The 16,506-nt window shown below is 31.8% G+C and overlaps 1 protein-coding gene across 1 annotated transcript; it reads right to left on the bottom strand.

The window, feature by feature from the left end:
• Nucleotides 1–2,545: 2,545 nt before the first annotated feature.
• LOC108914734 lies at nt 2,546–15,459 on the bottom strand. The gene is made up of 2 exons (XM_018720604.2): nt 15,021–15,459; nt 2,546–2,826 (listed from the first exon to the last, which is right to left on the bottom strand). Exons 1-2 carry the CDS (start codon nt 15,319–15,321, stop codon nt 2,732–2,734), a joined length of 396 nt encoding a protein of 131 aa, XP_018576120.1. The 5' UTR covers nt 15,322–15,459; the 3' UTR covers nt 2,546–2,731.
• Between the last annotated feature and the right edge of the window lie 1,047 nt (nt 15,460–16,506).

Genomic DNA, 16,506 nt, shown 5'->3' with positions numbered 1-16,506 from the left:
CCCTCTCGCACACTCAGCCATACTTTTCGCAATGATGAGGTAGTATTAAAAATAATCTAATAATTTTAGGGTATAAACGTAATAGGAAATAAACAAATAAATTATAATTTAATTTTGCAAACCATAAAACAATTATTGTATTGAATTCATTGATTTGTCAGTGCATCCTGGATTTAATGTCAAACTTCGACGTAAATTATTAATGTCAATGTTAATACAGAGAAGAGTGTAAAAATAACAAAATCTGTTTTTTAATGGTAGATGGATAATATTGCGGATGACTAACCGTAGTTTTCTACTAGGATCAACTTTTCTTAATAACGAGTATCGATCTTGTAATAAATAAAAGTACTTTACTCTTCAACAAAATTTATATTTTTCAACAAACCTCGTATACATTTGCAAAAAATTGAAATCTGATTACTTCATTTTGGGTTTTAGGCCATGCAGAACTTTTTATCACGAATATATATTTTTTTCCTAAAACCAATAATAAAAAAGTATCACGTACCTTATGGCGCCGACTTAATTGAACACACTGTATAATATTTTTTAACTCGAGCCCGCNCGTACCTTATGGCGCCGACTTAATTGAACACACTGTATAATATTTTTTTAACTCGAGCCCGCCCTATAGAGGTATAAGTTCTTAAAGTTGGGAATTTCTCATTAAATTTAGACAATTTTTAGGTGAAAGTTGTTATTTGAATTTTCTTTTTCTGTTAGTGTATTCAGTATACCGACAGATATTATACTTTGAAGTGCAGAGCACCGCGGCGGTTTTGTCCCTCAAAAAAATTTATGGGCCTGATTTTTAATTTTTTACAGACGTTTTTAAAACTTCTCTTATTTTTTAAGCGAAAAAAGTAAAGTGTTTAAAGATGAACTATACCATACTATCTACATCTACTTCTTAATAGCAATAAATAGGGTCACAAAAAAAAACTAATTTTTCGATTAGATGGTCGATATCAGAAGACAATAATGTTCTCCTATCACTCCTATGCCCTATTCTTTATTATTTTAATATAAGCAATAGAAATATATATAAAAACGTTCGCCAGTTGACTTTATTGATGCCCGAGCGCCTTACTTCATTTCTGGTTGTAATGAGGCACGTGGTCTAATTCTGAGTCAATATTTTCACAACGTGCTTATTAATAGAGCGGACAATGTGTGTCTTTCGTTGAGAAACGAGTTCTGTTAGCCAATCACATGCGCGTGCGAGAGAGAAAGATGGTACCCAAACTAACTCTTTCTATCTCTTTAACTCGTCTACACTCGTCACCGTAAGAGTGCTTCCTACATCTATACTCTAATCTCAAGGTTGTTGCTGCTCCACCTTTCCCCTTTTCCTTTGATCCACTACTTTATTTTTGGTGTTTTGGTATTCCAGAATATATTTGAGATTATGTTACAATATTATTGTTTTTCGCTTCCTGAATCTATAACTTTCAACATCTCGCGAAAAGGATTATCAACATATCCTGGATATTACCTCACCAACACGTAACAGAACAAAAATATTCATTAATTTAACACTTCTTTTCTTTTTTCCATATAATATTGGAATTGTTAATAAAAGTTTATTGGCATTCATACTACCATAACAAAGTTTTTTATTTCCCAGATGATTTTCGTTAATAAATTTCATAGGTTAGATCCGCCAGCGGTCACCATAGAAAATATAGTACTAACGTAGAATGAAATGTCCCTAATATTGCCAATAAACCGCGAAACAGCACCACGTAACGTTTTGGAAGCTTACTACTACTTAGCTCCTAATGAGTATTATTTTAAAAATTTTAAAAGTAAACCTTTATACAAATAGGAATAGTCAAGTAGTGTCAATACTTTTGAGAACAGATTATTTCGTTAAAACAGAAAAAGTAGCGAAAAACTAATATTCAGTACTTTTCTAATTCACTTCTGCTTTGATAACGAAACTAGAGGTTTCAGAACGTCATAGTGTTATTGTGATGTGTATTTGTTTTTCTAGTGCGTAACGAGACTTATACATGTAGATGTATGTCTCTGGCATCTCACTATTAGACAAAAGTTTTCAGTATTGACACTTGACTGTCCCTATCGGTACAAGGGTTTATTTTTCCAGTTTTTTTTNCTTTATTTAATAAATATGTAGTATACAATTTCTGATTTTCTAAATATTTTATAACGCCTAAAAATGTATGTACCGTGGAATTTTCGTGAATTATCACGTAAATTTCCGATGCATACCCGACACGCCACTGCGTCATGGGTAATGTATCTAGGTTTATGAATGACATATCTATGTTCAAGGTTAAAGTCACAAATTGTCCGCTCTCTGCTTATTAGAAGAATTATGCGGATACGCCACGCCTTTCACGCATTTCGCGGCTCATGAGATTTTGAAACTACTCTACTAACTACTGGACAATAAAAACTTACCGACATAAATTGCTTATGGTCCTCTATAAAACAAAGTTTTATAATTTAATTTCGGGTAATTTCGTACCTACCTCAAACTTTAACTTGAAAACAGATAAAAAAAAACAGAAGATCATGAGAAATAAGTCTTATTTATTTCACTATACAATATGGAATAAAATTTTACATCAATAATACAACAATGGAATATATTTAGATCATTTATAAAACAATTTAAACATACAGTTAAGAAAAATAGAGAACATTGAATACCTTATTTAATAAGTCGGAATGATTTCGTCTATTCTAGATTTATTTAATTTTATTTCTTCTTCTTTTGTAGCTTTTGGCGCTTCTTCTCTTCTCTCCTTCTATCTCTTTCGACGAGGGACTTGTATAATTTGTAACCGAAGAACACTGAAAACAAAATAAAATATTAGGTTACCAGTCATACAGTGTTACAATTTTATAGTAATTAAGCAATAGCCAACATCTGTCAAATTTGTCTTTGTTAGAAAAAAAATCGAATATGACGTTATTTCTCAAAATTTCAGAAAAAAAGTTGTTTATGCTCCAATTTGATACTCATCATAATTCAGTTTAAAATGTCAAGCGAAAATTTTATTAGGGTGTTGAAAATCGGTAAATATACATTGTTTGTAACACTGAATAGTAAACAAGTTTTGTCTTTCATGTTTTTACCGCCATTTTCAGTATTTTTTGAAGTATGACAAAAGAAAATTACATAATTGCTTATGTCCGTTATTTGATAATGTTTTGGAAAATACAATTTAAAAAAATCTAGTAATAAAAAGATATAAGTATAGAGGAATCTTTTACAAATAAACTAGACATAGCACATAAAATATATAGAGGGTGGAGAGACAAGGAGAAATGCTAATAGTAATAATATTGTCGAAGAAGGAATAATTAACAGCAACAATGTCGCCGACTTTTCATGTAAAATTCAGCCAATGTTTAATAGTTGTACAAACTGCAACATAACTATAAATATAAACAAATAGTTATAATAAACATTTAATATGTGAAATACTAAATAATGTATTTTTGATGAGAGTTGATTTACCTGAGTGTATTTATAAGTATTTATTGTATAAAAAATATAGATAAAAAACGGTACGGGAAAGTTAACTTTCCGGCCTATAGGCCGGAAAATAACTGTTTGCAGATGGTTGCTTAGCAACGAATTAAAATACTAAAATACAATATATTTGAGTCCGATTTTGGGCCCAAAAAGTACACATTTCCGAACGATTTCAGAAAAACATACTTTTTATTTAAATTACTCGTATATTAACGAAGAATATTTGTAAATTTTTTAAAACGAGTAAAAATTAAAAATAATCATTTTAAAAGAGTAATGAAATTGATTGTGAGATACACTCAATTTCATTAAGAATAAGTTGTAAAAATATCGTATTTTTTTAATTAAAAAATAATATTTGCGAAAATGTTTTGTTTTTTAAATGATGCCGTCAGATATTAAAAAATACTTAAATTGTAGGAAAAGGTACATAACATATTATTTATTTCATTTTATTAGCGGTCAGTTAGAAGTAATATGAAGGAAATAATTACAAAATAGTCATGGTTTCATATAACCAAAAACGTGAATTGTATTTTTATAGATACCTAATTACAATTTCATTTTTAGTCACAGAACCTAATAGCAATATTTCAGGAAAAATGGTTACAAATTATATTATTAAAAAATCAAGTAAAATGCATTGTTTATAATAATATTCGTCAATCTGAGGTTAATATGAATTTGAACACTTACCAAAAATGAGTACGAAAAAAGTGGTCAAACACGAATATAGAACAATACAAAAGAATCGAATTTTCTCTTCCTTAATCTTAGCCTCGACCTTTTCAAAAAACTTTCTTTGAAATACTGTGGTTCGATTAGAAACTATACTGGCCAATTTTTTAACAGAAGCTAATGCCTTTAATCTATTCATTCTAATAAAAAAATATCAGAATCGACTAATGGTGAGTTTTGCCCAAACTGCTGGCCAAGTTATCTGTAAGTATTTCTAATGGAAATATGAGATAAACACCCATATTGTGTAAACAGCAATCAGTGATGTATGAAAATAATGATCCATTGAGGCTGACAACTGTGACTGTTTACATTCTTAATAGGTATACAGAGATTTTGAGATTTATATTTAAAAACCAGCACAAACCCGCATCAGAAATTGCGACGCCGAATATACACTTACTACTTTTATATTAAATACACAAAAGTAATATTTGAAAAATAATTTTTGGCTTTAGTACATATTATAAGAAACCCGTGGTGGCTTCAATATTTAATGTTTTTTTCATAAACGCCCGTCAAAGTGTGATTGATCGGATACCTAACATGGTAAGCAGTTTAGATATTATTTGTAGGGAAAATAGTAACTCTATCTGAATCCATATGCTCCAACCGCAAAATCCATAATTTACTAAAACGAAAGTTAAAAAGTAAAAAATCTTATAGTTCAGATGATATACTAAAAGTTTTAGTAAAAACTGTTATTGATTAGGTATACATTAGGACGCGTGGGTTGGAACAAATTCATTCAAAATTCAGGGGTTTGGTTGGTTGCGGTGGCCCAAAAATAAGTGACGACAATGAACTTAATTTTTTGAAATGGAAATACCTATTTTTTATTTCATTTTTGAATTCTGCACCGAATTGTAAGTATGTTTCATGTACCATGTTCTATACCTAAACTCTACAGTTACCGATAAATTTACAATTTAATTATTTACACAGGGTGGCCAAATGAAAACGAAACAGAGCCATTTTCAGGAACTGCGTCAAGATTGTAGAAAAACGCTCAGACCCGTCGATTTTAGATTCTTTCTTACGTGGCCAGTCTCTAAACTTTTTTTCTGTCTTACTAACTACGGATTGTGCAATAGGCCTTTCCGGTTACTTATCATTAAACAATTCGCAAACTTCAGCTTGTGTTCGAGTCATGTCGCCATATCCTACCATCATCAAAATTTCCATTCGTTGCCATTCTTTCAAACTTTATAACTGCACTTAACAATTACTTGTTTTAAGTCAAATTGTCATACAGTTTCCATGTGACTAAACGTTGACAAGTCTACAATTAAAATTACCAGAATTAAAAAAAAACAAACGCAATTGTTTTAGTCGATTTACAAAAAAAACCTCAGAAATCAAGTCGACAATACACTGCTCAATAATTGAACCGGATACTTGTGATTAACATATCTTGAAATATTGATTCAAATTGTTAAAATTATTATATTGCATACTGATAATGGGGGTCAATATGTTTTAAGTGTTTTTTTCTTTTCTTGTCTGGTCAACAATTTGAACATTTAATTTGATTTGTTATTCTGTTTTATTAATATATACAGGGTGGCCAAATGAAAACGAAATAGAGCCATTTTCAGGAACTGTGTCAAGATTGTAGAAAAACGCTCAGACCCGTCGATTTTAGATTAAAGGGGGACATTCTTTGCTGGTATTTTTGACTCCGCCACTTTCACCCCCAAGCAAGGGTAAGCATCACCCCAAAATATTTAAATGGCATTGGGGGTTGAGTAATATTTCTTTTGAAAGCTCTTACAATTCTCTTTACAACAGACTTTAAATTTTATAATTCCGCCCAATACTTATTAAGAATTTTGATTTTAAAGTTGAAACTTATGTACAAACAATTAGTAACGGTAAAAATGTCAGTCATTCGAGTTAAGTACGCCAATGGTATAAATTTAGTATTTCTTGCGTTACATTGGTTTTTGGCGATTTGTTATCACTTTCGTAAAAAAAAACACAATTGTAAAAAACAGAAATGAATGCTATACACACACAATGAACGTAAAATTAGTGGATTCCAAATTATTTTCTAGTATTATTTGGAAGCGTTGGTTGGTAGTTTATTTAATTGTGTTTTTGAAAATTAAACACTATGGTTTATTCCATTGCGGAAAGGGTAGATATCATTTCGCTTTACTTTATGAACAATAAATGTGCGAATAGAACAGCTCAGCTATTTAATGAACAACATCAAGATCGACATGTCAGGAGGAAGTATGTTCTAGAGTTAGTAAAAAAATTTCAAGAGACAGGGAACGTAGCCAATAAAAAACGAGAAATTGAAAAACCTATAGTTAATGAAGCTAGTGAAGTTGCAGTTTTGGGACAAGTTCATCTTGATCCTACATTAAGTACGAGGCAGCTGGCATCTGTGTCTGGGATCAATCGAACTAGCATACAAACCATTTTGAAGAAGAATAAATTCCATCCATACAAAATACATTTAGTCCAGGAACTTCATGAGGATTATTATGACCGCCGTTTGCAATTTTGCGAAATAATGAGTGAGCGAGCAGGGAACGATCCACAGTTCCTTTTTAACATCTGTTTTTCTGATGAATGCAGTTTTTTCTTGAACGGGACGGTAAATCGTCACAATTGCCGCTATTGGTCCGATTCAAACCCAAGAGTTTTTCACGAGGTGCATACACAGCAACCGGAAAAATTAAATGTATGGGCTGGAATTTTCGGTGACCGGCTGGTGGGTCCTTTTTTTCTACCTGGTAATTTGACTGGCCAAATGTATTTGCAATTACTGGAAGACGCTATTGACCCTGCCTTGACTGATATTATTGAAAATGTTCCAGAGTATGATGAAGATCATTTGATTTTTCAACAGGACGGTGCTCCTCCGCATTATGCGTTAATTGTCCGTCAGTATTTGGACCAACGTTTTCTACGGAATTGGATTGGGAGAAGAGGCAGCATTGAGTGGCCTCCACGATCACCGGATTTATCGCCCCTTGATTTCTTTTTGTGGGGATACCTAAAAAGTAAAATCTATAAAACACAGCCAGCGTCGCTGGAAGATTTGCGTCAAAGAATCGTCGACGAATGCCGTCGAATCACTCCGGAAATGCTTCGGAATGTGCGCGAACGTTTCGAACAAAATCTTTATTCTTGTATGGAAGCGGGCGGTCATCAGTTTGAACATTTAATCAACTAAGTAGTAAGTAAGCAACTAAACATAATTTAAATTTTAAAATGTAAATTTTTTTCAAAGTATTGGGCGGAATTATAAAATTTAAAGTCTGTTGTAAAGAGAATTGTAAGAGCTTTCAAAAGAAATATTACTCAACCCCCAATGCCATTTAAATATTTTGGGGTGATGCTTACCCTTGCTTGGGGGTGAAAGTGGCGGAGTCAAAAATACCAGCAAAGAATGTCCCCCTTTAATCTAAAATCGACGGGTCTGAGCGTTTTTCTACAATCTTGACACAGTTCCTGAAAATGGCTCTATTTCGTTTTCATTTGGCCACCCTGTATATATTAATAAAACAGAATAACAAATCAAATTAAATGTTCAAATTGTTGACCAGACAAGAAAAGAAAAAAACACTTAAAACATATTGACCCCCATTATCAGTATGCAATATAATAATTTTAACAATTTGAATCAATATTTCTAGATATGTTAATCACAAGTATCCGGTTCAATTATTGAGCAGTGTATTGTCGACTTGATTTCTGAGGGTTTTTTTGTAAATCGACTAAAACAATTGCGTTTGTTTTTTTTTTAATTCTGGTAATTTTAATTGTAGACTTGTCAACGTTTAGTCACATGGAAACTGTATGACAATTTGACTTAAAACAAGTAATTGTTAAGTGCAGTTATAAAGTTTGAAAGAATGGCAACGAATGGAAATTTTGATGATGGTAGGATATGGCGACATGACTCGAACATAAGCTGAAGTTTGCGAATTGTTTAATGATAAGTAACCGGAAAGGCCTATTGCACAATCCGTAGTTAGTAAGACAGAAAAAAAGTTCAGAGACTGGCCACGTAAGAAAGAATTACAAAACCAACCGTTTTTCAGTTCCACAAAACACACAATTGAATGTTTTGCTCTATTTACAAGAAAATCCTCACAAATCAACTCTACAAGTAGCACAATAAGTAAATCTTCTGTTCTAAAATATTTACAAAAAAACACCCATACGAACTACATTTAGTTCAAGAACTTATTGAATGCAATGCCAACCCGCAATTTTTAACACATTAAACATTTTTTTTGAATGGTTCCGTAAACAGGCAAAATTTTCGATATTGTGCACCGGAAAACACACTTAACTTTGAAAAATATTTAGACTTACTACAAAATTACATAATACCCAGTTTAACTACACTTTTACTCGAATGGTGAGAACCCAAATATACCAGCACTAGGGAATGCTTCCACACTATTCAGTACGAGATCACCTTCACAATATTTTCCCAACTAGATGGATCGGAAGAAGAGATTTTATCGAATGACCAGCTAGATCTCTAGATCTAACCCCATTAGATTTTTTATCAATGGGGTTATCTAAAATCCAAAGTCTACTTCAATAATCCGGAAAAAATTGAAGAATTGAAGAATAGAATTCGAATAAACCAGAAATACAACAAATCCAGCCCCCCAAGTGTTACGATAATTTGAAGTTCGACTTGCCTATTGTCAGGAAGTTAATGGTTAACAATTTGAACATTTAATTTGATATGTTCTGTTTTATTAATAAATAAATTAATAAATCGTAAATTTCTCATTAACTGTTGAGTTTTGGTATAAGACATGGTACATAAAACATACTTAGAATTCGGTGCAGAATTCAAAAATGAAATAAAAATAAATAAGTATTTCCATTTGAAAAAATGAAGTTGATTGTCATAAATTATTTTTGGACCACCCTGTACATATGAATTTACCATCAGAAAAACTGTAACCAAAATAAAAATTGATGTTTTTTTCCAAAAAACAAACTCATGAATTTTAAATGAATTTGTTCCAACACACGCGTCCTCACTGTATAATACTTTGAGTGCAGCTGAAGACTAAAAGGATTGTGCCCATTTTTAAAGGGGGCGACCTCACTAGTTTAGAAAATTATAAACCTGTAAAATATTTGAATATTGCTTCTTAGAAAAGTTTTCTCGACATACAGTGTGTCCCACTTAAGCATTAGCCACCCATGTAAAAAAGTTATTTGTTGACCGATTTGTTTCAACTTTTTTTTTGTTTGATAGATCTCAGAAAAGGGAGTAGAATGTATAATTTCGTTATTTCCGTGATCTAAGGCCATAGCCAACTGAGACGCGTTTTATAGGAAGAAAAAACGAGAAGTAATATTAGCGATCTTTTTTCGACAAAAACTGCAACGGATTCTTATTCAGGACTATCAATAACCCTACTATACCAATTTTTGTTGTGATAGAATACAAGGTGTTGCAGAAAATTAAACCTTAATTTTTTAAACCAACTGAAGATTTATTTACGAAACACATGCATTATTTAAATATTTGTGTATCAGTATTATTCAAATTATTATTATTGTTACTATTTTTTTTTTTACAGTTACGACTATTAATACAGTTTTTGATGAAACTAGAAGTGTAATTAAAAATACCAACCAACATCGTAATTGTGTACTTCCAATAAACCAAATAATTCGTAACTATTTTAATGAAAATCCGCGGTCGATTATTAGAGATGCCAGCATTAATTTAAATATGCCTAGAAATCGAATTTGGAGATGTTTAAAAAAAATTGTAGGAACCAAATTTCTTCACAGTCTAGAAATAAGAGACAGAAATAAGAATAGAATTTTGCTTCTGTTGAAAAATATTTTGTACACTGATGAAGCTACAAATGGTATTGTTTCTTCGCAAAATATTAGAATGTGGTGTGAAGAAAATCCGCATTGGGTTATACAATGCAAAAGGCAGTATTCCGCTAAGGTGAATATTTGGTATGGCATTTTAAATCTAAAAATCATCGGGCCTTAACTATTTTGAAGGGAATTTAAATGCGGATAGTTTTAGGAGATTTCTACAAAATAAATTTATGGACAAAACCGATGACTTGCCTCTAAATCAAGGGTCGGCAACTGGCGGACCGCGATCCAGGTCCGGACCGCGGAAGGTAAAATCAACGACCTCAGAAAGGATAGACAGTGCATTGTCTTGGTTTGTTTTGTTCTACTGTAAATATTTTGAGAACTCAGCCTCCTATTGGCTAAAGACATGTGGTAATGTGCGCGCGCAGTACCTGCTCTATGCTAGATGTTTATTATTGTTTACGATTGTCAGCCGCCATTAATTCTTTGCATGCTTAGTGAGTTTAACGTTGTGTCTACCGTGGATTATTAGTTTCTTTGGCAGAATTTATTGTTTTTGTGAATAGACAATGGGAAAATATTGTGTTATATGCTGTAGATTTCGCTTTAAAAGTGGNCTGTAACTGTAACTTTGTGATTCCTATTTGAACTGGTAAAAACTTTTATTAATTAGTATTATTTAACATATTGATGTATATTGTTACTGAGAAAATAAAGATTGTTGTAACTAGTATTACTTTTTTTCGGCAGTAAGTGCCGTTATGGAGTAAAACGAACATGGTTCTATTTATTTAAAAAAGAAGTCATTAACATTATTTTAAAACCAAATTAGGTGTGAAATCGGTAAGTATATATAAATTAGACAAATATTAAAATGTATCACCCTTTTTAACACACACGCCACTGGTTAAGAGTTCCCTAGTAAACAAAGAACTATCTTCATCCTTGTTTAATAGCAGGATGTCTCAAGTTGTGGAAAATCAAAACAATTCCTTTGCAATGCATAGGGAATTACTTGTCTAGTCATTCTGAGGTCTTTGGGTAAAATACTGTACCGGCAAAAATGTTTTGAAAATATAAATTAATCAAATAAATTATTTAAAAAATGTTTTTTACGTTTAAGTGCCAATTTTATCATTTTTTCTAGTATTTTACAATTGTGTGTTTTGAGTTCTTAATTAGTAAGCAGATTAAATTTGAGTCCAAATTAAAATAAAAAAATAAGAAATATGAATTTTTTTCCTGACCTCGTTAAAAATTTTCAAAATGATCGCCTTAATTTACATACAGCTAGATGGAGCACCTGCCTATAATTCAATCATAGTGAGAAACTGGCTGAATGAACATTTTCCCAATCAATGGATTAGACGTAACAGCCCTTTAATTCATTGGCCACTACGGTCTCCAGATCTCATACCTCTAGATTTTTTTTTGTGGGGAGCTGTTAAATATAAATTTTATGTTACGAGACCCCAAACGCGAGAAGAACTTTGTTAACGTATTACAGACGCATGCCGTAATATTACTTGTCAACAATTACGAAAAGTAACAATTAATAATCTTCGACGTATTGAAAAGTGTTAAATCATAATATTAAGTTTCGTTTATTACTAATTTGAATAATACTGATACACAATATTCAAATAATGCATGTATTTCGGAAATAAATCTTCAGTTGATTTAAAAAATTAAGGTTTAATTTTCTGCAACACTCTGTATTCTATCACAACAAAAATTAGTATAGTAGGGTTTTAGATAGTCCTGAATAAGAATCCGTCGCAGTTTCTGTCGAAAAAAAATCGCTAGTATTACTTCTCGTTTTTTCCTCCTATAAAACGCGTCTCAGTAGTACATTCTACTCCTTTTTCTGAGATCTATCAAACAAAAAAATGTTGAAACAAATCGGTCAACAATTTTACATGGGTGGCTAATGCTTAAGTGGGACACACTGTATTTAACATTTTAATCAAAACTCAGTATGGATTTCGTAGTAGTATGTCGATAAGTACAGCTATCTAGTTACTTCTAAGAAAACTATATTATTTCATTATGCATGATGAGCGCCCTATCTTTTGGAATCTCAGTAAGGAATCCGATCGTGTCAACTATCAAAGGTTAATATAAAAAAATGTTTTCTCATGATATAAGGGATTTGGCTCTGAATTGGTTACAGAATTTCCTTGAAAATCGGTCTTAATATGCTGCTATAGAGACTAGCTGTACAGATGGTTGTACCACAAGGTTCAATTCTAGGCCCTGTGCTTTTCTTAATTTATATAAATGACTTAAATTCCATCTTATTAAATACAGGTTTCACTATACATATATTGTTCATGTTAGAATAGTTAAAATCAACCAAACTGATTTACTAATAAGTACCATGGTTTTTTTTAAAGAAAAGTATACAAAATAAAACGTTTTTTACTTTGCATCACTGACAATAGTGGTCATACCGAACAATTCTGATACGAGAACCGTTTATCCTGTAAGTTTCTGTAAATTTAGAATATGGTACGTTATTGCGTTTCTATTATCAAATAAACTACTTTTGAAGTGACGTAATTATTTCAAGTTTGAATAAAAAATTGCATCGGTGAAATAATAAAAAAATTTATTATAACTCAAAGGTATTACAACGAATACAAAAATTTTATAATAGGGAAATATGGAAAAATTTTTAACAAGCTCTATATATTATTTTAAATGTTTAAGTTAAAAGAAAATAGATGTTACTACATAACCTCCGACAAAATTTCAATAATTTCTTACAAGGCATTTCAAAAGTTATTTGAAAAAAAAATTGATACTGATTAGTGATTAAGTTAAATCTGTTTATTTTGATGACAGGGAACTGTGCTGGCTCCATGTATACGAAATATTGGAACACCCTGTATGCATTTTTATATAGGGTGTCTCAGTCATGTCATTAATTTTAGCCACGTATTCGGAATCGAAAACTATTTTCTCAACTTTTTAAAAAATAAGCAAATTACTCCTTAACTCTCGTTAGCTAGTGAAATAGTACTATTTCCTCAGTCAACGGTACACGCGTAAGAGTTTATGGACGAATGAGTGAGTGTTTTTTAGCCGTATATGTCATTTTAAATAAGTAGGCATCATACAACTCTGAAAAGTAATATGTTACTTGAACATAAGTAACACTAAAAACTGAGATTCAATTATAAAACAGTGAAAACGTTAAGAATAGGCATTAAAGTTAGGTTAGTGACCGAACAATACCTACGGTAGGTCAAGATTCACTCACGATATAGGTAGGTCAACTGTCAAAAGCGGTCCGAAAAGGAGTTTAAATAATTTGAAAATATTTTTTTTCAGCGTAAATATGAATTTTAAATTATTTTTAATCGAATATTAGTATTCTATACTCGGCGGCCGAAATTATAAAGAGTGACTAATATATAATATAAAAACACTATTACCATAATGCGTATAAAATATAAAATAATTTCTATGCGGTTCAATATTATTTATCTTTGTGCCGCTCGCCATGCACATCGGTAGAATCTATAATCGTGTATAGACTGAGTTACACTGAACGTCGATCTATATTTTATCTCTGTCTTTTGCACTTGGTAGGGAATAGGGAAATGCTTTTTTAGTGGGTGTAAACGGACTTGATTTGCCCGACCTGAGAAACGTCATAGCATAAGCGTAGACGAGGATTCTAATTCCATGGCTATAATAAATTTATGAATTAAAAAAACACAACTGGGACGTTTTAAAATGCTGTAATAATTAAAATTGACCAAAGTGCCGCTTATAGCAAACCGTAAAAAATATTAGATGTTACCTATGTTTTATTATGTTTTTTCAATATTTTCTATATCTTGTTGCCTTTTACGCAGATACGCCAATTGATTTTCGTTCCCGGCACGCTTCATCCCCCTTACTAGTCCAAGAGCTAGCGATGAATCACTATCTATAATTTTGGCCGTCGAGTATACACATTTTTCCCTATATTAATTTAAAATTAATGACATTATGACTGAAACACCCTATATAAAACAGGTCACCACAACTTTAATTACTAAAATACAAATAGAACTTCATAACAATATAACTCTATGGGAGAACTCGGTGGATACATCACAGTTTCTTATTAGGTGCTATACTGGAATTAAGTTAAATTAATTTAATTATACGTTAATAGATATGAAATTCACATCACAAATATGATGCCATATGGCAAGTGATAACAATTTAACCAGAAAAAAACGAGTTGGTTTAAAGAATAGAGAAAATTAAAGTTACTATAATTTTCTCGGGAAATATTAAATTGAAACAAAAATTCAATATATTACTGAAATAAGAATTGAGAATTACTCAAATGATTTAAAAAAAAATTGATTTCATAAATAAAGAATTAAGTCTAGAAATTTATTCAGCAGGGAATTTCTCTAGTGTGCTATTTGGTCAATCGTCTTTTACACAAATGCTGTAGAAGATACCCCATATTGTCCTCCTGCAGATGGACACACTGCACGATATACTTTTCTATACTAGCCGCATTCCTTAGAAAATTTTCATATCGCATACTTAACTTTTATACGGGCGTAAGTCGGTATATCTATGTGCTTATACTTTTATATTTAGTTCAATTATCAATCAACTTGAATTGGATTGATTTTTTACTTCTGTCTGTTCTAAACAAAACAGATATGTAGAATGTTAGAAAATATAGGTATAACTAAAAATATATTTTCGTCATATAAAAAGAATAATCAAGAAAATAATAGGATGACATTCTTTTTCTATTTTGAAATGTAAAAATAAGCAACCAATATTTGTTGTACTGTACTTATGGTTACAATTTTCGGAATATCATATATTTCTGGAAATTAAACAAATTTTCCACAGCTAAAGAGCTACTAACTTAAGATTTCACGCACAAAATTTAAGAATTTCTTACCCAAAATCAGAAAAACTATCGAAAGCAACGACAACATCCACACTATCTCAAGGGGGAAGTTGTTAGTGGCGAGAGGAGGGGCATTGGGTAACGCGCCAAAACCGGGAAATCCCGCATCACCGCCCTCTTGTTGTCGCGCGAGAATACTGTCCACCAGTTCCTTTTTCTGATCTTCCGACAACTCAGCCATGTTTTCAATGGCTTTTAAAAGTTCCTCGGTGGAGGGCATCTTGAAATCCTGGGGAATGTCCCCAGAACCTGCTGCCGCCCCTTCTTGAACACCCTGTAGTAGATCCGCCATGTCTTTTTGCACTACCGACTGAAATACTGACAATTGGAACGATGCAAGAAGTTGGAGAATTAATTTTAAGTACCCGACGACACGTAATGCTTAGAACCACGTTTACTTAACGCCAAATCATCAGTAATGCGCGACTAGCCTGATAAGATATCTGTACAGGAGCGTAAGGTTTTCTTTAAGCATTTACGCAAGGTTTTACGATAGAATATTGAAAACAAAAATTACGCAATGCAGTTATTGACATGTAGAAAGGTGTATGAATGATGAATGAGAGGGCAGCAATGCACTGATAAAAATTGTGGAAATTCACACAAGCTTTTTACATATTTATATTTATAATAGTTTTTATATATGAAATGGATGGAACATATATGATACATTGTGTAAAATTACGGGTTTAGGTGTATACAGGGTGGTCCGAATTTTATGCAGGAAACTTCGGGGGCAGATAGATCTCTTTAAAATAATACGTGTTTGCCTTATAAACATAGGTCTGGAACGGCACCGTTTTAGAGATACAGGGTGTTGAAGTTGTCAAAAAAAAATGATTTTTTGTTTATATCTCCGGAATCTATTAACCGATCTCAATAAACTTTGGTACATATAATGTATGATAGTAGGTTTTATATTTCCTGAAATATGAGCTATAAAGGTTCAACCAGTGGTGTACAACTGGACAGGGGTCACTCCCTTTTTTACAAAAAAACCTACGCCACTGCATTTTTTATATGTCATTGTAACTGATTTATATTCTAATGCACAAATTTCGTAAAAAAGGTAACTTTAATTTTTTTCCCTAAGATTCGTCGTTCTCAAGTTATTCATACCAATACAATCCCCTTGTGGCTGACACTTCTGACGGTAATATTACAAGAATATTTGTTTATGTTTAAAAGTAAGTGCAATTTGTAAGCACATCGACAAAATTATTTACACTCCTTTATACACCACCTGTAAGGTAGTGTGCGATATAAACAAAAAATCATTTTTTTTTAAAACCTCAACACCCTGTATCTCTAAAACGGGGCCATTCCAGACCTATGTTTATAAGACAAACGCATATTATTTTAAAGAGATCTATCTACCCTCGAAGTTTCCTGCATAAAATTCGGACCACCCTGTATGTATATATCTTCTTTTTTACATGTATTGTCACGTTTTACATTGTACGTTTACATTTTAAAA

This window comes from Anoplophora glabripennis, unplaced genomic scaffold, assembly GCF_000390285.2.
Source record: "Anoplophora glabripennis isolate ALB-LARVAE unplaced genomic scaffold, Agla_2.0 scaffold1306, whole genome shotgun sequence".
In the NCBI taxonomy this organism is placed as follows: domain Eukaryota; kingdom Metazoa; phylum Arthropoda; class Insecta; order Coleoptera; family Cerambycidae; genus Anoplophora; species Anoplophora glabripennis.
Note: the sequence above shows the minus strand (reverse complement) of the source record. Positions and strands in the feature narration are given on the sequence as shown.